Source organism: Bos grunniens, chromosome 9, assembly GCF_055505025.1.
Source record: "Bos grunniens cultivar Pamir isolate PY7600 chromosome 9, Bosgru_T2T1.0, whole genome shotgun sequence".
Taxonomy (NCBI): Eukaryota; Metazoa; Chordata; class Mammalia; order Artiodactyla; family Bovidae; genus Bos; species Bos grunniens.
In genome coordinates this window covers 20,227,229-20,250,647 of record NC_141173.1, presented here as the reverse complement: position 1 = coordinate 20,250,647, position 23,419 = coordinate 20,227,229, and the positions used below count along the sequence as shown (strand labels likewise).

General features: G+C 40.2%; 1 protein-coding gene across 1 annotated transcript in view; it reads right to left on the bottom strand.

Moving 5' to 3' along the window:
• Positions 1-5,625: 5,625 nt before the first annotated feature.
• The window catches only part of SH3BGRL2 (SH3 domain binding glutamate rich protein like 2), a 72,335-nt gene continuing 54,541 nt past the window's right edge, over positions 5,626-23,419 (bottom strand). The window contains exons 3-4 of the mRNA XM_086316920.1: positions 12,636-12,716; positions 5,626-8,646 (exon numbers count right to left, since the gene is read on the bottom strand). Coding sequence (XP_086173046.1) covers positions 8,635-8,646; positions 12,636-12,716 — 93 coding nt within the window. The 3' untranslated portion in view covers positions 5,626-8,634. The remainder of the gene's footprint in view (positions 8,647-12,635; positions 12,717-23,419) is intronic.

Here is a 23,419-nt window from a genome sequence, read left to right as displayed (position 1 = left end):
ATGGCTGGCATCTCTGGGCTGGCAAGGGCTATATTACAATCTCTCTCTTATTTCAGAGAAGGGTCCTAAATGAAATAATCTGAAGAAACATTCTTGCACTTAGTAAGTACTGTTACCATCGATTATTTTCACGACAAAAATAATACATGTTTTCTCCCAAACTATTTTGCTAAGAGAGTAATAACAACAATGGAAAAGGCTAAAAATTCTGGGCATGAAAAGGAAGCTATTCTCCCTTAATACTCACATTTGTTTTCATCTTTGGCAGTGAGATCAGAATGAAACTTTTTTTTTTTATTTTATTTTTAAACTTTACATAATTGTATTAGTTTTGCCAAATATCAAAATGAATCTGCCACAGGTATACATGTGTTCCCCATCCTGAACCCTCCTCCCTCCTCCCTCCCCATACTATCCCTCTGGGTCGTCCCAGTGCACTAGCCCCAAGCATCCAGTATCGTGAATCGAACCTGGACTGGCATCTCGTTTCATACATGATATTTTACATGTTTCAATGCCATTCTCCCAAATCTTCCCACCCTCTCCCTCTCCCACAGAGTCCATAAGACTGTTCTATACATCAGTGTAAGCAGATGATCCATATATTCTTCTGAGCTCAAGTTTTACAGATACAGAGAACATTTTAGGAAATCTAGGACAAAAATCCTATTAATATTCATCATTATTCTGCAGATTATAGATGGGATCTGTGATTCATTAAATTCCCTCTTTTTAAAAAAAAACACACACACACACACAAATGCCACCATGACTTAGTTCACAGGCGTGAACTGATTCAACAGGGGACACCAACATGATATGATAGTAAAGGGAGAGGCTGGACACAGAGAGATGTCCCATGTTACAAGACACACACATTACTCTTTTGTTCCAGAAAAAAAAAGAACCTCTGTCTTGAGTGGTTCAAGCTAGAGGGACAGAAAAACCAAATGAGAAAAGCATTTATCTTGGCAGCATACTAGAAAATTATATTCCAGAAGATGTTCACACTTCCTTTCATATTATAAATAAAGAAAGGAGATATTTTGCCAAAACTCAAAAACCCATTTAAGGTCTTTCTTATAAATTCAGGTAAAGAACAGTAGTGTCCAAGAGAACTATAAAATAAGCCATATATGTAATTGAAAATTTTCTAGTGGCCACATTAAAAAAAGGTGAAATCAGTTTTTAACATTTCAACCAATATGTCCAAAATATTATCATTTAAAATGTAATTGATATAAAAATTAAGATATTTTATTTTTTCATAAGTCTTCAAAGTATGAACCATATTTTAAATTCACAGCACATAACAAAGTCAGCCAAGTACATTTCAAGTGCCCAATAATTCTATGTGGCTTGCTGGAACCACACTGAGCAGCTGTTCTTACTATTGAGCTTTCGTTTCCATTACATTAATGATGACAGATATTTGCACTAGAGCTTTTTCAGTGGAAAGTCTGGTGACAGTGAAGTTTATGATTATAGAACCTAAAAGGATGTATATTACAAGAGTGTGGACTGCTGTTTTAATAAAAAAAAAAAAAAAAGGTCTAAATCTTTGTGCCATTCATTGTAAGCAGTACCAAGTTTTCAATTAGTATGCTTTCAAATGCCAGAGTCCTTGGCCCATGAAAAACTGCCCCCTGATTAGCAGGAGCCTCAGAAGGCAATGGTATCCCACTCCAGTACTTTTGCCTGGAAAATCCCATGGACGGAGAAGCCTGGTAGGCTGCAGTCCATGGGGTCGCTAAGAATCGGACACGACTGAGCGACTTCCCTTTCATGCACTGGAGAAGGAAATGGCAACCCACTCCGGTGTTCTTGCCTTGAGAATCCCAGGGACGGGGGAGCCTGGTGGGCTGCTGTCTGTGGAGTCATACAGAGTTGGACACGACTGAAGCGACTTAGCAGCAACAGCAGAAGACTACACTGTAGTTTCTTGTTCTTATACCTGCCAACCAGATATGAAAACATTCACATCACTTTGCTGACAAAGGTCTATACAGTCAAAGCTATGGTTTTTCCAGTAGTCATGTATAGATGTGAGAGTTGGACCATAAAGAAGGCTGAGTACAAAAGAATTGATACTTTTGAATTGTACTGGGGAAGATTCTTGAGAGTCCTTTGGACTGCAAAGAAATCCAACCAGTCAATCCTAAAGGAAATTGACCCTGAATATTCATTGGAAGGATTGATGCTGAAGTTCCATAACTTTGGCCACCTGATGTGAAGAGCTGATTCACTGGAGAAGACCCCTATGCTGGGTTAAGATTGAGCAGAGGAGCAGGGGACGACAGAGAATGAGATGGTTGGATGGCATCATTGACACAATGGACAAATGAGCGAACTCCGGGAGACAGTGAAGGACAGGGAAACCAGGCTTGCTGCAGTCCATGGAGTCACAGACTTGGACATGACTTAGTGACTGAACAACAACAGTCACAACATACTGGGTTTCTTCACATGATGGTGATATTCCATTCAGTTTAAGAATTATTTATGAGAATAGGTTCAATATAATCTCCTTCAACTCAAAAAAATTATTCTGGTGGAGAACGGGTGAAGGAGAAAAGAATAGCTTTATTCCTTTGCCGGGCAAAGGGGGTCTTAACAGGCTAATGCCCTCAAAACTGTGTGCCCTACAAAAAAATTATTTTTTAAATATCCTTTTAAGTATAACATCATTTGGCCTATTGCTGTAAGCCTATTCTATAGTGACATACAAAGGAATTGTGCATAAACAAACATAGAGTCTACATAAAGATTTCCTTTTGGTTTTATTCTGCAGCAGGAAAATAAATCACATTAATTTCCTACCAAATAACTGGAATTGATGAGCCTTAAAATTACCTCAAAGAAAGAACACTTTGAGAGCATAGTTTGTGTGTGTGTGTCTGTGTGCTCACTTGTTAAGTAGTGTCCAACTCTTTGCGACCCATTAGACTGTAGCCCGTCGGGGTCCTCTGTCCATGGGATTTTCTAGGCAAGAATGCAGGAGTGGGTAACCATTTCCTCCTCCAGGACGTACAGAGGTTTCCAAAGTACATCTTCTCTAGGCTGAGATGCTGAGGAGGTGAAAATTAGCACATAACACATAATTTACACATTTATTTCCTTCAAATAGAATAAAGTTTCACATGCTTTTTTCATAATTTTGGAAATAATTTCAGAAGAATTTTAACTCTAAATATGGTTTCTACTTTATTAAACATTTACCAATAAAACTAGAAATAACTTTCAAAATTTAATTAAAAAAAAACACACAATAGAAAAAATGGTAGAAGACCTAAGAGGGATTTCCAGGAAGAAGAAATAGGAATTCTCATAGTAAAACATATTTGTCGTGTTAGTGATCAAATAAATGAAACCACAAGATACCATTTTACACTCCTTAGCTTGGCAAAATGTTGAGTCTGATGATCGTAAACCCTGGTGAGATCGAGAGTACCAGAAATTCTAGAATCCCAGTAGGATTGTCAGTAGGTACCATTACTTTGGAAAACAACTTAGCCTTGTCTATTTAGGTTAACGATGTGCCTTATAGCACGTGTGATATAGCAATTCCATTCAAGGTTTACATCTACTTGTGTATGTGCCCCAGAAATCACCAGAAGAATGTTCATAGCAACATTTCCTTTTTCTATTTCAAAGAAAGGTGTGTTTCCATACGGAGAAGGGAAAAACTGTGATATATTTATACAGTGAACTAATACTTAGCAGTGAAAATAAACAAGCTAGGGTACTTGCTTCAAGATGATTATGCCCAAAAGCAGTGAACATAAAAACGAAGGCGACAGAAGAATACAGTTTAATTCCATTCATTCAAGATATGTACATTTAGGTATCTGCTAAGTCACTTCAGTCGTGTCTGACTCTGTGCGACCCCATAGATGGCAGCCCACCAGGCTCCCCCGTCCCCGGGATTCTCCAGGCAAGAACACTGGAGTGGGCTGCCACCTCCTCCTCCAATGCATGAAAGTGAAAAGTGAAAGTGAAGTCCCTCAGTCATGTCCGACTCCTAGTGACCTCATGGACTGCAGCCCACCAGGCTCCTCCGTCCATGGGATTCTCCAGGCAAGAGTACTGGAGTGGGATGCCCTTGCCTTCTCCGTTTAGGTATCTACACAATGGTAAAATAATAAAGGACAGAAAGGTTACGATCAACACAGCATTCAGAATGGTCTCCCACTATTAAATGGGGACAGGGTAGGGTCAGGGAAGGCCACGTGGTGCCACAAAGGGACGGCAGGAAGCTGCTGGCAGACACTACTGGGTGTGTGTATTTTTCTTTATGTGGCAGCGTATGTATCACATACGTGTGTGTGTGTGCACGTGCATGCTGATTCCACTGCAGGTATGAGACAATTTAAAAAACCAGAATGGTTCAAACATACAAAGAAAAAGATTATATACCACGTTTCAGATGAACCATCACCCAGAACACTGAACTTACCTGTCTCTCAAATCACCACCCGCTGTCCTTGCTGTGACTGCTTCTCTGTTTCTCTCTTCCTGGAGGCCTGAGACTATCGTCCTGCTCAGACAGTCCCCCTCATGTTCTAGGGGCGCAACACATACTGATTAACTGGGTGACCAAACCAGTGACCTGGCCCGCACTGCCAGAAAACTACCAAGTTGGAAAATCTGGGTTACAAGTAGGCGGGGATTTACTTGGCTTCCCTGGTTTCACAATTTAGCACTTTTCTGGAAACTGACAGCCTGTACTCTTTATCTCCTCCTTCGCCTCCCTCGTCTTGGTGTCTAAGGTTAGAAACAGTTTAAGGATGTGCGTAACTTCAGACACTGCCTTCAGAAATATCTTCTGCCTTCAGAAGTGGCTGCAGCAAACGGAGCCCTGCTACTACAGGTTGCGGCTACACTACTTTTTCTTTTTTTTTTTGCACAGAATTAGGGAAGCGATGGAGAAGGAATGGCAACCCACTCCAGTGTTCTTGCCTAGAAAATCCCTGGACAGAGGAGCCTGTCGGGCTACAGTCCATAGGGTTGCAAGAGTCAGACATGACTTAGTGACTAAACCAACCAAGGGAAGAGAATCCACAGCCCAGCGCTTCAGTGTACTCAGGAAACCACTGTCAGGCATTTGAACCAAGCAAGGGATGAGTGATTTAATGCCATTCTTGGTCCTGGTCACTGAGATGATTCTGCAGTCACCTCCAACACACACACACACACACACAGATGATTCTGCAGTCACCTCCAATTACACACACACACACACACACACACTGAGATGATTCTGCAGTCACCTCCAATACACACACACACACAGATGACTCTGTAGTCACCTCCAATTACACACACACACAACTGAGATGATTCTGCAGTTACCTCCAATACACACACACACACACACTGAGATGATTCTGTAGTCACCTCCAATACACACACAGATGATTCTGCAGTCACCTCCAATACACACACACACACATATGTAACTGTCTCTTTGAGTGCTCAATGAGCCATATGCATTTTTACAACTAATCTATAGCTTTCAGGTATGGAGTTGAGCAGCCCAATTAAGTAGGAAGATTCAAACAAACACAAAAGTAAAATCAGGAAAGGTCTAAGACATGGTAGGGAACAAACACTCCACTTCCAGACTGTGGGTTTTCGGGAATTTATTCCTCTTTAATGCTGAATATAAAATCTGACATTTCACCAATGCCTTTAGAAACAAATGCATACAAATTGAAATCTAAAAACAATAATTTTGCAGATCAAAGTGGGTCTTGACACTTTAGAAAAGATATTAAATGAAAAGCATCTGTAGAAAAAGCAAAACCCTATATAGCAGAATCAAATTAAAAAACAAAACAAAACAGCAAGAGGCTTTGGTACCCTTCAACAACAGAGGACAAATAAGTTTAGTTCATTATTAAATTCATGTAATATAAAAACATCTACGTGGGAGTACTGGATAAATCTATAAAACAGAAACAAATCTAAAATATATTAGAGCCTGAGAGGAAAAAAAAAATCTTCCTTTTCTCCTCTTTGATTTTAACAGAATGCCAGAATCTGGAAAAACAAGTACTTCCCCAAATAAATTTTCTTCTGGTCTGCATATACCTAGCAGGATGGCACTCTGTATTGTGTCTAATTTTAAAAAGGCATAATCTGATTTTTTAGCAGCACATATCCTTTGTTCCAACAAGCCTGCTATAGGAAAGAAAAAGTCTGTCTTGAAATGCTCCTGATATAATATCTATGTCTACAATTCCCATCCACTTCTTTCCTAGGTGATTATCCAGATCTAAAGGCAGCTAGTTAAAGAAGGGATGAAGAAAATCATTACGTGTTTGGAATTTAGCTGGTAAAACAACACAAGTAAGGGCATGATATTATCTGAACACAGTGTGGCTCAGGTAAGCCCAGACAGCAATACCCTCTGGACTTCGCGGAGCCTGGATACCATGGGAAATACCACCCAATGCATTTCTAAGCTCACTCATTACAAGCACAATACCAGCTCAAGCTGGTCTCTCCTATTTCTTTGCTGATCAAAAAAAAAAGTACAAGTGAAGGTAGATGGTGTGTAACTGTAATAATAATAATTTAGCTCTCCTATTCATCTAGTCTGCTTAGGAGAATCTACTACAATCAGAGTAATTCAAAAGTTTTGAGACAAACAAGTCTGAGTAGCTTTCTTGGTATTGGCAAGTATTGTATTGATCCTATGACCCCAGAATTTAACTCCCAAAGATTCAATCTTACTAAGTTGCTTCTTGGTATTCACTGGCAAGAGCAGACAAAACGTAAGTTAGATCACAGTAACATTAATGTTTTAAACTATCGTATCTTAAAAAGAAATACTAAGTCTTATCAGACTTTAACACAATACCCAGTTCAAAAACAATTTCCTGGATAGTCCCTGGGATTTATCAAGTGGAATGTGACCTGGATTGTACCTAATGCCAACTAAGCAGTCATACTCATGATTTCACAGCAACTTTCCTTGGAGAGAAAACTGTGGATTATGTGTCTGTTCCAGTCAAGTAGGAATCAGTGGAATGCTTTCCTTCTGTTTATAGCCCTGGACTGCAAACCTCAGGCTGGGGATGTCAGCTTTAGCATTCAACAAGCTCTTTAGAAGAGTCCACATTTAGCAAGTTGGAGGGAGAGAAAACACAGGTGACAGGAACTCAATTCTTTTGTTCTTTTCCTTTCATACAAACTTCCTGCTCAGAATCCAAAGGGCAAGTCCACCATCAGGATGCTGAGAATAGCAGAATATCTTACACAGTCCTCTAAGAGTTTATCCTATGGCAAGACTATTCCCAGGTTTGGCAACTAAAAACTCTTAAGAAATGTGAGCAGGGACAAGGATGCAGTAAAAGGAGCCTCTGCCTTAATAAAGTAGACAGGTTCAGTATTTATCTGCATCCACTTCAAAGGGAACAGAGACTTCACATGCCATGTACTATCCAGAGTGAATCTCTGACAGCCTCTTTCTTGTATGTACTCTGTTCTGAAAAATCACTAGTGCTCATACATGGAATAAGAACATGTATCTACATTACTCTGAAAATCTGGGACTGTGCACTGGCCAGAAATATGAGTTGGCAGAGTGAGAGGACCAATGAAAAGTAACACAGGAAAAAAAAATTAAAATGTATAGCAATATTAGTTATTTTTTTAATATGCCTCATCAAGGGTTCCCAAAATACATCTAACCAAGATCTTCCTTTCTCAAAAAATATAATCCTTTCACAAAATATATAAGCAGCTACTAGTTAGGGGAGCTGCATTCAAAAATATATGTGCACTAATGCATACTAAGTTGCTAGAGCTGAAATGCTTTCAGATATGAGTCAGATAATATCCCCTATAAATTTACTATCTAATCAGTGCACCTCTTGAAATATACCTTTTATGCAATCTTATGTATTAAGTGAGACTTGCCCCTTGCAAGAGATAAAGAAGCATGTATTTTTCAAAATAGCAATTCTTCTCATCCCAATAACTCGGTTCTGATCATATACTATAATCAACTATGATTTCTGGACACATCAGGAGGATCTTGGAGGATTTATAGGGGTAAGAATTTCCATCACCAAAAGGAGGCTAGAGCACCTAACTTTTTCTACAGTTATGACAAAGCACTGGAATATTTGTGATTCTGCAGCAAAGACCTTCAGCCCTTTGTCAACCAACATTGCTATTTTTCTTTCTGATCAAAATATTCTAAAAGCCTGGCAGGCTAATTTCAAGGATATCACCTAGGTAGTTAGAAGAGAAGCAGGTTTGAGCAATCCTGGCATCAACGACAAACCAGGGCAGACCCAGTATTTTCTCTCTGATGGTGCCACCCGCTTATCACTCAGTCATTCAGGAAGCACACCTGGAGCAGGTGACAGCTCCTCCGGGTAAAGTGAGGCAACTGCAGGTAATTTTGAAAATAAGAAAAAAACCCACCACAGTCCTGATTTGGTTTAAAGCGATCATGCAATCCCATTAGACCCAAGTCTTCCCCAAACACCTTTTCCATGGCAAGCAAAGTTACTGAAAACGCATGTGGCTTCTGTCACAGTGATGCATTAGGTAAGCAGGTGTGCGCCGAGTACCAGAGGGGACTCTGAAATGCACCTCCATCTCTTCCACTTGTCTTCGCTAAGATTCTGCCTATTAAAAAAAAAAAAGCTAGTTATTGCATTACATGGACAAGAAAATTCACCCTGGCAAGTGATCTATATTACTTATTCATTTATTTATTGGCCGCACCATGCAGCATGTGGGATCTTAGTTCCCCGACCAGGGGTTGAACCCCCACCCCCTGCACTGGGAGCATGGAGTCTTAACCACTGGACCCTGGCAGTGATATTTGAAACATCAGGGAACAGAGAGGTTGGGAATCACAATAATCACCCTCATGTGATGCTGCTGCTGCTGCTAAGTCACTTCAGTCGTGTCCGACTCTGTGTGACCCCATAGACGGCAGCCCACCAGGCTCCCCCGTCCCTGGGATTCTCCAGGCGAGAACACTGGAGTGGGTTGCCATTTCCTTCTCCAATGCATGAAAGTGAAAGGTGAAAGTGAAGTCGCTCAGTCGTGTCCGACTCCTAGCGACCCCATGGACTGCAGCCCACCAGGCCCCTCCATCCATGGGATTTTCCAGGCAAGAACACTGGAGTGGGTTGCCATTGCCTTCTCCCTTCATGTAATAGGTAAGAGCGAATCCTAGGTTTCAGGATCAGAGCCCAGATGTAAGTCACACCCACCTGACCTGCCAAATAGAAAAGGAGAAAGGAAGCCACCTGTTTCCAACACTGATGAAATGCCTCTTGCACCTGGGTGAGTGGGGTGGGGGCAGTTACCTCACTCAGGGGCCCCGCAGAGGGTAACCCGAGGGGAACACCACCACACCTATTGGTAAACAGCTGTGAGGGCTCCGGGCCCTCAAGAGCCACCATGATCCAACAGCTGGATGGCTGACCCCTGGTGTGGGCGGGGGCTGGGAGCTCTGAGAGGAGCCCCCTATTGGTTCAGTGCTCAGGGTTTACTGGTGGCTACACGTTTTCAATATCAGCCCTGAATGGGGTGATCCGAAAGCAGAAACTTCCATTTCAGGCTCTGTTTTGAGTCTATTATGAGAATGAGGCTGATGATTTCCTTTGACAGTTATTCATGAAAAGGTCTTTTTCTCGTAGGTAGGTACCACAGTGAGCTCCAGACATCCAGAAAGGAGGGTGTGCCTCTGCTCCCCGACTCCCAACCAGGGTTTGTACAATTCAAGGAATAGAGAAATGTGGGAAATCAGTATTTTAAGTATCAGCAACTCACTTGAATTCTTTAAAAATGTACATGCAGCAGAGTGTTAGTAGCTACAAGGATGTTTCTGGGTACTACCAAGAATGCAAAAAGTTGGAAGCAAACTTGGTGTTCAATGTATTCATTATTATGCAGGGCACATTGGCTCTGGATGTGTCTGTCCTGCATGGACGTTTTTTCTTTAATATAATTAAATTTTATTCTGAAGCATGACTATATATCATCCCATTATACACACACACACACACACACACACATATTATATGGGATGGTGGCCCTGCAGGCCACCGTTCTGTGACCTTCTACCATCCTGTGTCCCATCCACTCTGAACTCTGGCCAGTGTCTACACCTGGGTGCTGAATGTTCTTTTCCTATTGAGCTTCTCTCCCCTCACTGTTGCACAGAGCAATCAGATGCTAATGCAGTCTTTATGTCCCCTGGTGGGCTAGCTCTGTCTTTTATGTGCTTGTGCTGCAGAGCGCGTAGGAAAGAAGACGGGAAAGGAGGCTCCATCGTATAGTATATTACATCCATGAAGGCTCCATCTAGGCCTTAAGAGTGTAGACTGTATAATGAATTACTCCCAAGGTACAAAATAAATAGAGATTCCCAGGTGGTCGGTAGTAAACAATCCGCCTGCCAATGCAGGAGACATGGGTTTGATCCTGGGTCGGGAAGATCCCCTGGAGGAGAAAATGGCAACCCACTCCAATATTCTTGCCAGAAAAATCCCAAGGGCAGCAGCCTGGAGGGCTATAGTCCTTGGGATGGCAGAGAGGGACATGACTGAGCACAAAATAAATAACTAGAAAGGGGGGAGATGCTGATTTGCTCTAAAAGATACTTGCACTTCTCCTCTATGGGACTGACGTATGAGCTGCTATTAACGCTTGAGGCCTTGAATGGTTCGTGAGAGCAGCAGGTACACTGCACCACAGCCCTCCGCCTGGGCTCCATGGGCCCCTGCTCACATTATGATTCACTCGGGAGTCTGAAAACGGGGGTCGGAATGGGTGGGGATGCCCGGAGCCCTCACTGCTGATGGGATGGTCTCCTGAAATCAAGCAAACCTCAGTGGCATCAAAACCAACCCTGGGACTTCCCTACTGGTCCAGTGGGTAAGACGCCATGCTCCCAGTGCAGGGGGCACGGGTTTGATCGCTGGTTAGGAACAGAGATCCCACATGCGGAGCAGCCAAAAATAAATAAATGAACTCTATGCCTGTGGTGATAGTTACACAGCCCTGTAAATATACCAAAAATCGCTGAATTGTAAAAACAAGGGAAATGTACGGTATGTAAATTATAAATCCATTAAAACATTTAAAACATAAGACCAACTTTAATCCCAGGACCACAAGTTATGGGAGAATGCATATTTTACAGATCATAGGTTTCCTAAAAACTTTCTAAGAGAATATAAAGATTTTCAAAGAGTAAAAAAAAAGTCAGCCCACAGAATCTCAAAGGAATCTACATCTTAGGGGAAAATGAGAACAAAGATGGCAAGCACACAGTATTTTTCAAAGATGTTTGCACAGACACTGTCCACTGGATTTATGCATCCATTAGACTGCTCTTATCCCAGTTTTTTCCAGTTCTTTGAAGATAAATCTGGATTGTTTAATATCTTTATATGAAACACGTTATAAAAATACTTTCATTTTCCCAAATATTCCAATGTTCCATCTTTATAAAAATAGCTTTAAGAGCCTTTAAATATTTTATGTGTGGGTTTTGCCTCTGTTTAAAACATGTGCACAGAAACCACCCACCACCATCTGTGGACTCACTGATGTATAACAAAGCACAATTTCACACTGGCGAGGAGCTACAGGTGCTGGGGTGTAATTTGTATTATTGATAGTCTCTGCCTTCCTCCCACAGGTGCTCCAGAAATGGTACAGATCCCGGGTGGCCTCAAAAGACCTATTACTTATAGACATCAAAGTTTCCCAGTAATGCTGTTTCATTTCAACTCAGTGTTAAAAATAGATGCTTTAGAATTCAGTCTCAATTTGAAATACAGTCAAAACCTCCATTGCCATGTACATAAAGACTGCAAGGAAATACATCAAAAATGTTTATGTGGGCTTCTCTGGTGACTTTTTACTTTCTATTTTATACATTTTGCATTTTCCCAGTTTTTAAAAATGAGTCTAGGCTATTTTCATAATCAGGAAAAAAAAAGTATTTTCTGAAGGGGAAATAACACTAAAAATATTACCTTATTTAACAAAGAAATGGTATTTTTTATCTTGAAAATGAATTTATGTGCTTTACAAAGTTACAATAATATATATCATCTATAGTTCTAAATATTAGAAAAGGTTGAGGCTTTTACATTTTCTAAAAGACATCTGACACAATAAAGTGGCTTCAAAAACACTTGGACTAGTTTAGGAATTATTCTTTGTTCAAGGCTGACCATTTGTTATTGCAAATCATGCCCCTTCCAATGTAAATGACTTAAATAGGAGAAGACCTTAAAAGCATGGCTTTGATTCTTTTTCAAAAAAGGTAAAGTAATGTGAGCTTGCACTTTAAAGTAAGAAGCACCTATGATTTTTTGCTACCTTAAATTTTTCTTGAAAGAAGGAAGTCCAAATTATGAATAAATTGAATTTTAAATAAAGATAAATTCTAATATACAGCAACAGTTAAAAGTGAGAAAGAAAGAAAAAAAAAATGGCATCTTTATGTGGCTTTACCCTGGGCAGTCCTAACTGTGCACCTGAGAAAGCGAAAGCTGAAAACCTGGAAGACTAGCTCTACACTCCTTTTACCTCAATCCCTGAGAACAACTCAAGACACGTTTTAAAACAAGAAAAGATTAACCTACCTTTGACGCCAACTGTGATTTCAGGCCTAAGAATGAAAAGACTGTGTTGCTCTCCTTGGATTCAAAGAAACTGTCATAATCCTAGAAAAAGGAGAAGGAGAAAATAAACAAAAGCAAACAACCATCTTTGTACTTGGTGCTTTTGACAAAGTCTTTATGTTAATAAAAAATGTACCGCTGTTCCATCCAGGCTAGGGAAAAGCTACATAAATCTACTGGATTTGCTCTGTTTGAGTCTCAACATGTGAGCATGATGATGAAGGCAACACATTTTTAATCCAAAGCCTGTGACAGGAATTAAAATGTAAACCATCAACAACAGAAAGGAAGTCAGAACATGCTCACTCGCGTGTCAAACTAACATTTATTTGTGTGGAGTCACTCTGACCCAAGATTTTTACTTAAGCATTTCAATCTGGAAGGCAGCCTCCCAATTCCACTCTTGATATTTTGTTATGTAGGGCTTAAAAAAAAAAATCACTGTGTAAACAGAAAAGTTGTAAAGGTTTCCATGTGTCAATGTGCGTGCTTCTATTCTGCTTTTGAAGTTTCTCCACATTCTTTGAGACTATGTCTTCAGGGAGAGAAAAAAAAAAGAAGTAAAACCTCAAGGAGGAAATATTCTAACATTTATCTTTGCCTCAGACACAGAATCACTTTTCTCTTCCTACTTTCGAGAGAGAAGCCATGAAGGGGTTCTGGCCAATGTTTTCATCACTTGTTTTCTTTTCCAAAGTCTGCCTGTATAATACTACACAGTTGCTGAGCTGATGTGAAGGTTGGGGGTGGGGGGGTGGGTCTTAAAATCTGACATAAGTCCCCTGGGTCACTTTATGCAGAGGATAAACATTGCAAGCAGACAATGATCAGCATGAGTGATAGGCATTTGCTTTGGGTTCGGTGTCTTATCATCAGACACCGAACATCATTCAAAGGTTATTTCATAATTTTTAATGGGAGAAGTTTTGGCAAAATTATTAATTTAATTTTTGGTTATGCTGGGTCTTCACTGCTGTACACGGGCTTCTTCCTCTAGTAGCAGTGTGCGAGGGCTCCTCTTCCTCCCGGCGCACAGCTTTCTCATTGCAGCAGCTTCTCTCGTTGCAGTGCACAGGCTCTAGGTCGCTTGGATTTCAGTAGCTGTGGTGCATGCGCTTAGCTGCTCCACGCCATGTGGAATCTTCCGGGAATGGAGAGGGAACTCGTCCCCCCACGTCCCCTGTCCCATCCCCAGCCCACCCCACCCCCCACCCCATTCCCACATTGGCGAGGAGGGTTCTTAACCACTGGACCACCAGGGAAGTCCAGCATATTATTTAATACCCACCACCAGGTTAGAAACTGGCTCAGAGCAAATAATTATAGTATCCAAGGTTGACAGCTGACGCATAAGAGGACTGAAATTTGGGCCCAAGTTTCATTGGTGTTGAAATCAATGCTTTTTGTATTCTACGATGCTTCTTGCCCAAGAGGAAACCAGGTATGGGCACCCTGTACATGAGTCACTGAGCCCTAATGAAGCCGCTGCTGAGCTGGGTCAGTGGCATTACAAATACTTTTGAAACCTGTCTAGGAATCTAAATGAGAGTCGATGACTCAGAGTGGAGATCTGCTTCTTGCAAAGCAGGCCTCGGTGGATGAAAAATCTTTTAATGATTTGCCTTTGCGTAGAGACTCTGTCTGTCGTCCAAGTGTTTTAGTAAGTTGAGTCTCGTCTGGCTTGAAGGCAGCTTGATTTTTTGTGCCCAGTCATCCCAGCCCCAGGGATGCATGCACAGCTCCTTCTGTAGATCTTGGAGCAATCACTCCTGCTGTCATTTCAGATCAGCCCTGAGGCTAGTCACCCCAAAGAGCGGCCTTCCCTGACCATGCCAAGAAGGAGAAACACCTCTAAAGAAGGAGACTTCAGCAAATACTTCCTTGGAAAATGGGAGTTTTAAGCTGAATTTTTTTAGAATGAACAGAATTAGATAAGTGAGGGGTTGGGATAGGAGCCTTTGGGACAGGAAATAACAACAAGGAAGAGCAAAGCTGGCAGATATGACTGGGATCAGCATGTGCCAGACTTGAGAAAGCAAGAGAAAGATTTTGAATTTTACCTTAAGCACAAAAGGAAATCATGTGCGGGTTCTGAGTAAGGGAGCAAGCAGAATGATCTATATAGTGAGCTCCCTACATACGAACCTTCAAGTTGTGAACTTTCAAAGATGCGAATGTATGCTTCCATGTCCAATCACACAAGTTCACATGTCTGGTATACACTGTCCTGAGTATGCATCCTCTACAGTTGGCTGTGCTTTTGTGTACTTATATGTGCTTTTGTGTATACAGTACAGTAAGTACAGTGTCTTTATTCCAAGCACAGGATGTCTGGAAGCAAGCATAAAAGCAGCGGTACAAAGCTGACTGTGTTAGCAGGGTACCTAGGCTAACTTCGCTGGACTCATGAACACATTGAACTTATGATCGTGCTCTCAGAACAGAACTTCTTTGTATGTAGGTGACACGACCGGAGAAGGCGATGGCACCCCACTCCAGTACTCCTGCCTGGAAAATCCCATGGACGGAGGAGCCTGGCAGGCTGAAGTCCATGGGGTCACTAGGAGTCAGACTCTACTGAGTGACTTCACTTTCACTTTTCACTTTCATGCATTGGAGAAGGAAATGGCAACCCGCTCCAGTGTTCTTGCCTGGAGAATCCCAGGGACGGGGGAGCCTGGTAGGCTGCCATCCATGGGGTCGCACAGAGTCGGACATGACTGAAGTGACTTAGCAGCAGCACCAGCAGGGGACACGATTGAAGCGACTTAGCAGCAGCATACTTTGCCAACAAAGGTCCATCTGGTCAAGGCTATGGTTTTTCCCATAGTCATGTACAGACGTGCGAGTTGGACTATAAAGAAAGCTGAGTGCCGAAGAACTGATGCTTTTGAACTGTGGTGTTGGAGAAGACTCTTGAGAGTCCCTTGGACAGCAAGGAGTCCCTTGGACTGCAACCAGTCCATCCTAAAGGAAATCGGTCCTGAATGTTCACTGGAAGGACTGATGCTGAAGCTGAAACTCCAATATTTTGGCCACCTGATGCAAAGAGCTGACTCACTTGAAAAGACCCTGATGCTGGGAAAGATTGAGGGCGGGAGGAGAAGGGGACGACAGAGGATGAGACGGTTGGATGGCATCACCGACTCAATGGACATGACTTTGGGTGAACTCCAGGAGTTGGTGATGGACATGGAGGCCTAGCATGCTACAGTCCATGGGGTTGAAGAGTTGGATACGATTGAGCGACTGAACTGACTGAACTGATAAACAGAGTAGAACCTTTAAAAATTGTGAATCACTGCTGTATGCCTGAAACACACAATATTGTAAAAACTATAGGTCAATAAAAAAAATTTTTTTGGAAAAAAAAAATTAAAGAAGGTCTGAGCTTTGTGACTTAAGGGGAAAGACCAGAGGAAAAAAGCAGGTTTGAGGATAAGGTTGAAGTTGACTTTCAAAATGTTAAATTTGAGCAACTGTATGAGACACTTAGTGAAGAAGATGTCAATGGAGCACTTGGAAGTTTCAAATGACTCTAGGTATTATAGATTTCATAGAATTTTTTTTCACAGAAAACTTTTAATAAAAATTATATCTCAATTTGATGTAGAATTTAGGTAAAATTCCATGAACTGAAAATGTTGTTACTGATATTCTTTGTAACAAAGGTAGATCTAAATAGCTGAGTAGCATTTTACTGGCCTTGGTTCAGGAAATAATCCTCGACACATATTTTCTCTACCTGATCATTTGCCGCTTATATTCAGTGTGGTAACAGGAGGACAAGTGCTAAACTACATCCAGCTTATCTCATCCTTTTAGATATCTACCAGGTGAAAATTGGTGGACTTGTTTCTCTCCACACCATATTCTGCCACTACTTGATCTAAATTCTTTCCCTTATGGAATCTCACTTAAAGCCGTGGTTCTCCTATCAACTCTGATTCCAAGTTAGCAACTGTTCATAGACTCGTTTAAAATATATATATTTTTAATTTAAAATTTATTTATTTATTATAAATAATTTACTTTATAAAATAATTTAGGTGTTTATTTTTAATAAATAATATTGTTTGTTTTAATAATGTTTATTTTAATAAATACTATTTATTTTAATACATAAATAATATCATTTATTTTTATAAATAAAAATCATTTTATTTTTAATAACTAAATAAAATTTGTTTATTTATTTTTAATAAATAAGCATTATTTGGGGGTCTTTGTTGTTGTGTGGGCTCTAGTTGTAGTGTGTAAGCTTCTCATTGCGGTGGCTTCTCTTGTTACAGAGCCTGGACTCCAAAGCGCAGGTTTGAATAGTTGTGGCTCATGGGCTTAGCCGCACTGTGGCAAGTGTTGTCTTCCCAAACCACAGATCAAACTGGTGTCCCCTGCATTGCAAGGCAGATTCTTAACCACTGGATCAGCAGGGAAGCCCTGTTCATAGACTCTTAAACATAATAGTTCTAAATGGCAATTCATGCTCTTCCTTCTATCCCACAAGCCAGACATCTCAGAAGAGTGGCATCGCCATCTAACAGGCTCTACTAGTCAGAAACCAAGGCGTCAGAGAGCTCCACTCTTCCCTCAACCAGTAACTATCTAACATATCCTTTCAACCTCTCTATTTTTCTACATCAGTCTTATTGCCCTAAGTCAAGCTAGACATCTGCAACAGCACCTCAACACACCAACCACCTTCCAGTCTAACCTATCCCCCCAAGTCATTCTCAACTGAGGATGTACTTACCCTTTAAAGCTGTAAATCAGAGCTCAGCTCAGGGCTCTATGGTAACCTAGCAGGTTGTGATGGGGTGGGGGGTGGGAGGGAGGTTCATGAGGGAGGGCATATATGTAGACATAGAGCTGATTCACTTCATCGTACAACAGAAACCAACACACTATTGTAAAGCAACTATACCCCTGATTAAAAGGGCAAAACCCCAAACAAACAAGCAAATGCAAATTTGATCATATCACCCTCCACTTAAGTCCTCTCCTTCAAGACTTATTGCTCCTTGGGGAGAAGAGGGGATTGTATGAGAGTTGTGTGACAGCTGTTTTAATTCTTAACTCTCCCTAACCTTCTACATCAGTTCCACAATTAAGCATGATCAACTCTTCCTCCAAAATATACCTCCAGTCTGTCCATTCCTGTCTTCATTACAACGGCTCTGGTTCTAACTGAACCAAACCAATGTCTGTCACACCTTCGTTTCTGGGAAATTGAGTGGTACATACAATCAAACAACCTACTATCTAAGTCACGACCACGACCAACTCATTTAGCCTCCTCAGATGGCTTCTTACTTCTGTATCAGACACGACCAAAGCCCCTTGAAGCTCCAGAACTCGATAAAACGACGGTGCATTCAGTGAAGCTGCTCTTAAAAGGGCTGTTGGCTGTTGTCCAGATGTAAAGTCTAGTCCACGTATTCCAGTTCCTAGAGATACTTGTTTGAAGAGTTTACCCCTCTCTGAACAGGAAACAGATTTAATAGAACAGGTAAGGGAAGGGCCAAAAGTGAGAGAAAAAAAAAAATTGAGGACTAGTGACTTTGTTATCAAAATGTTATCCCTGCTCTTGAATTCAGAAAGACCTTTTTACCTGTTTCTACCTAATGAATAATCTCTGATGTCAGTGTGAAAACAGAGGAATGGAAAAAAAACTAATAATATAAAAAATGAAAAATGAGAAACAGTACCTCACTCTATCTCTACAGATGTAGTGTGAATTTTCTTTAAAGACCAAAGTGCTAACATGAAAATATAGTGCATGCAAAAGATTAAAAGGCAAGTTACAACAAGACTTAATATGTTTAATGCAGGTTTCAGTGTCTATATTCAAAACCTTAATCTTAAAATGATAACAGTTCTCCACATCACAAAACTAGAAATAAAGTCAACTCTCACAAGCGAGTTTCATACATATAAAACAAGACAGACTATGTACACATAGAGAAAAATATGTAACATTATAAACGATCCATTTAACCACACTGAACCAAAATTATTCTTAATAGGAGGTGATTTTAAAATTTCTAATACTATTTTACTCTTAAAAATTAGATCAGTCATCAACAAAGAATAGTCATCAACCAAAGTTATTTAGAAATGTCAGACATTTAGAAATCTCAGAGCGGCAACATTACTTATCTATATAAAAAATTCTCTTAAACTGTATTTCTGTTATAAAAGTTATAACCATTACTTTTAGTTTATGAACCTTTAACATATTACACTCTGGCCAGAGGGCTTCTGACCTGAATATTAAATCGAATGCTGCCAACAGTTTAGAAATTGTCACCTAAGGTAATTAATTCCTTCTGGAGTGATGAATACAAAATTTGGCAATTAACTTTAAAAGCAAAATAATTCAAAGGAAACTATTTTTAAAAGTCATTGTGAGAACAGTACCTGACACACACCAGGCAAAGAAGGTGATGAGCTGTGTCTGTTAATAAATGACCAACAGATCATGTTTTAGGTAATCTCATGCTAGTAATGTAATTTGAGTAAGTTCTATTTCTACTCTAAGTTACTTATAGATTTTAAATCATCATGTAAAAAATGTACCTTCTGACATATAAAAGCTTTTGAGTGCTCTGATGAATCTCAAATTGTAAGAAGTTATTTTCTTTGTCATGTTGAGACAAAGAGTAAGTGATTGATAATTTAAAATCTAGACCTTCTTAGTATCTTCTTTTAGAGATAATAAACTAAACAGTATGATCTAATTTGAGTCAAACAGTATTAGAAATTTTAAAATCACCTCCTATTAAGATAGAAGTTCTTATATTATGGCCTTAGGCATTCCCCAGTAAAAGAGAAAGATTGGCTTTCTTAACAAAATTCATTTCTATTTAAAAGAAAACACACTAGGGCATATACTGCAGAAGTTAAAAGCACTGCATTTTTAAAACTCACTATAAAGTTTCTAAATGGGCTTGCTGAATTTCTTATACTCAAAAACACTCTCTATAAAGTGTTTGTAAATACACATCTGCAAACTGCACATTGTAAGACAATTCCTGTGACTACAGAATATAATAATCAGTTAATATCACCTTTGGAGAAAAGTACACGTACATAAAGCATATACAAGAAAAAAAAAAAACCATTCAGTTTCAGAAGCTGGTACATTTAAAACAAAGGCTGAAAAATTCCCTCTGCTTCTAGTGCCAACTTACTCAGGAAAAGAAAAAAATTCTGGGCTATAAGGATATCAGCATAACTGAGCACTGTTACAAATGGGATATTTATCTAAATGCTGCAATTTTAAGAAGAATAGAGCTTAAACAGCTGTTAAGAAAAAGGGGGGGAAAAGCTTCCATTACCTATACTTGGGTTTGCTTTTCAAGTGAAAACCAATGTTAGAGACATTTATAAGCTCATGATAAAATCTACAACAGGTAGAGCTCACAATAGTTTCATTCATCCACAGAGCTTACTTAAGAACATTACCCGTTCACCATGGTTAGACTATTATGGACTGGACAAGCATTTGAGACAAAGGCTTTAAAGTTCTTTGCCCTTTAAGCGTTCCCTAAGAGAATGGCCAGGAAAACCCACAGCAGCCACTGTGAAAAGCAGTATCGCTTCCCACGCTAAGTTGATGACAATTATGTGACAAACCCATATTATTTCCACACGCCGAGGGCCTTTCCAAACAGAAGACCACAGGGAGCACAAACAACACGTGGCCCGTAAGGAAACAGGGCAGCAACCACCTCCAAATGAGCCAAAGAGAATGTGGTTTACCCCAAAGGAGAAGCTCTTCTAAAACATGCTTGCTAAGACTATAAGAGTTACTGCTGCTGCAAATGCACACAGACTCCTTCCTGAAATTTCTTTCAAGTCTGAGAGTAGCCTCTGAGCAGAATGTCTTCATTCAGTGGTTAAGAACCATTAATGCTATAGTCTATTTTGCGAAATCTTGATATAGAAGGAAAAAATAGTTGATGGCTCCAATCCCGGTAGGACAGGCAAGATGCGATTGTCTAAGATAGCTTTATTCAACAACTTTTAGGCCAAATACCAAATATACGAATTAAGCCCAAAGCTGAAGATTTAAGATTCCTAACTTATGTTTAACATTTCTGACCGCTCTGATACAAGACGGCAGAGCAAGCAAACACATTTACCCAAGCGCCCATTGAAACTGGGTGGGAAAAAACTTTGTGCTAAACATAGCAAAGGCAACCAGCAATAAAAGTTTAATAAATACCCAGAGGAGTAAGTGCAAAGGCTAAAGTCAGTTACGAGAATCTCTCATTAATAAAGTCATTCTCCTTTAAGCCACAGGAATTTAATAAAATAGGATTATATCCTCCGTTACAACTGCTCACACAACTAAACAGTTCTGTAGAAAATAATATGTCTAAAACAATATAAATGTGACATATTTACATAGTATAGAATAGTTATTACAGGTACAGAAGACAAGTCACTGTTCTAAACTTTAGCAATGCCATATGTGTGAACCCACAGGATGTGTGTGCATGCGTTTGTAAATCAAAATGGGGGAGAAATGAGAGAAGCTACATGAATTCCAATTTCTCATCCTCTAAAGAAAAAAGCAAATACTGTCCAATTTAAAATCAAGGAATAGAGATACTAGTATCTCTGGTATCTAGAACATAGAGAGAAACAGATGAGAGAAACATATCTTCGTGTTTCTCTATACCTCTATGTTTTCAGAGAGGTGATAACTTCAAATCACAAAGCAGCATATCTCATAAAAGAGGCTGTATCTTGGGAATCTGGGGGAGACTGACCTTTCACTATGGACCCTCCTGTCGATGGACTTTATTATCTTAACACTGATATTAACACGGTCTTAGCGCTTTTCAGTTTTGTTTTCTTTTCCTTAACTGCGTAGGCTCAGAAAAGAGGAAAAAAATTTAACAAAAGGAAAATCGCCAGTTTGGATATCTATTAAGATATACTGCTAAGCATACAACTGGGGTGCCCTGAGTGGATGGAGATGTTCAACATTCAGAGCACAAGCCATCGTTTTCATGAAAGACACGTCCCAGGGATGTGTCACTGCAGAATATTGAGACAAACATCTCAGCGAGGTGAAAATGGGAGATTAAACATTTATAGAGAGGAGAATAAAAAACAGGGTTATACAGAAGAGAGAAAAGTGCAAAGAATATCTAATTAAAATGCTATGCTTCTGGGCATCCAGTAATAAAGAGGGACAGATATCACCCTTCCCCACCACCCTCTAGTATCTGTGAGGATGTTGCATTAGATCATTTACAGTAGAACATTTGAAGAAGAAGATTCCCCTTGATTAGATCTCTGATCTTTTAGACAGAAAACCTTGGAATACAGATTTTCAAATTCAGATCAAAGGGTTTCTAAGAAAATTCTACCTGCAGTGCAGGTGAGCTTCTAACAGAGGTGATTTCCCCAATAGATTTCATTGTAAAATTTAGAAGATAGTTCAATATGCTTGCTTTTGAGATATTTGGCTTTGAGCTTTATTAATAAACAGGAATGCAAAATGCTCAAGACCTTGACAGGGCAAGATCCAACAGAATGGGTTAGCTAGCTGCTTGAGTGGAAACATCTGTGGAGCTATTCACCCATTCCTAGAAGCAATTTTTGTTAATATGTTCTATGTTCCTAGTGTTCTCGTAGGTACCAGGTACTAAGATAAATATGCCACGGAGTCTGCTGAGGGTGAGCACAAGCAACTCAGAGACTGGTTGAAGGCAAAGTCATGAAAAACAATCCTAAGAGCTAAAGGTCACGTTGAGAGTAATGAGACAGGTTTTGGGCACGATGTGGGGGATGGGGAATAACCAGCGTCCTAGTGAATTAGAGAGGGTCAACAACAAGGCCCATTTGAACTGAGCTTTGAAAGAGAAACAGGACAGAATTTTGTAGGAGGTAAAAATCACAGGACTTGTTCATCAAGGGAGTAGGCAGATGAGGAAAGTGGGTGTGGGGTGACTTTCAGGGCTTTGCCTAGGACCTAGATAAATAACATCCATGGATGTTGTAGCCCTGAACCTATATAAACAGCATTCATACTTTATTATAGAGACAGACCACATCTCTTGTGGATGATGAAAACTGGACTTTAACTTTCCTTTTTATTTTTCTTACCGACTCTAACAAAAATCCTATTAACTCATAATTACTGCAGACAACTGGACTTCAACAGGGGCCAAGCTGCTCTCCATCACTATGTTGTACACCATTCTGCCAGACAATATGCTTAGTTTTCCTGAAGGAGACTTGAAGAGCTAATTCTACGTTTCTCCAATGAGACCACGACTGAACTCTAGGAAGCACAGGGAAATGTGAGTGGGTCATGAAGGGGCCCATGAGCTAGGAGATTAGAATGGTTTGCCAGTTACAAACTATTGTTTCAAATGGCCAAAAACAAACCCAATGGCCCATGGCAGGTGGGAGGACAGGTGATGATTAACTAAGTTCTAATAACCCTTTTAATAATCTTCCCAACCCAGGGATCGAACCTGGGTCTCTTGCATTATAGGCAGATTCTTTATCGTCTGAGCCACCAGCGAAGCCCTCTAATAATCCATCCAAGGAAATAATATGCAACACCTAAAAAATTAAGTTTGCAATGACATGGAAGCTATTTTTGTTGGAGAAACAAAGCAGGGCACAAAATGGTAGATACAGAATGCTCATTCACGGTCCTGGAACCACTCCCCTGCAGATGCCAGTTCAGTTCAGTTCAGTCGCTCAGTCGTGTCTAA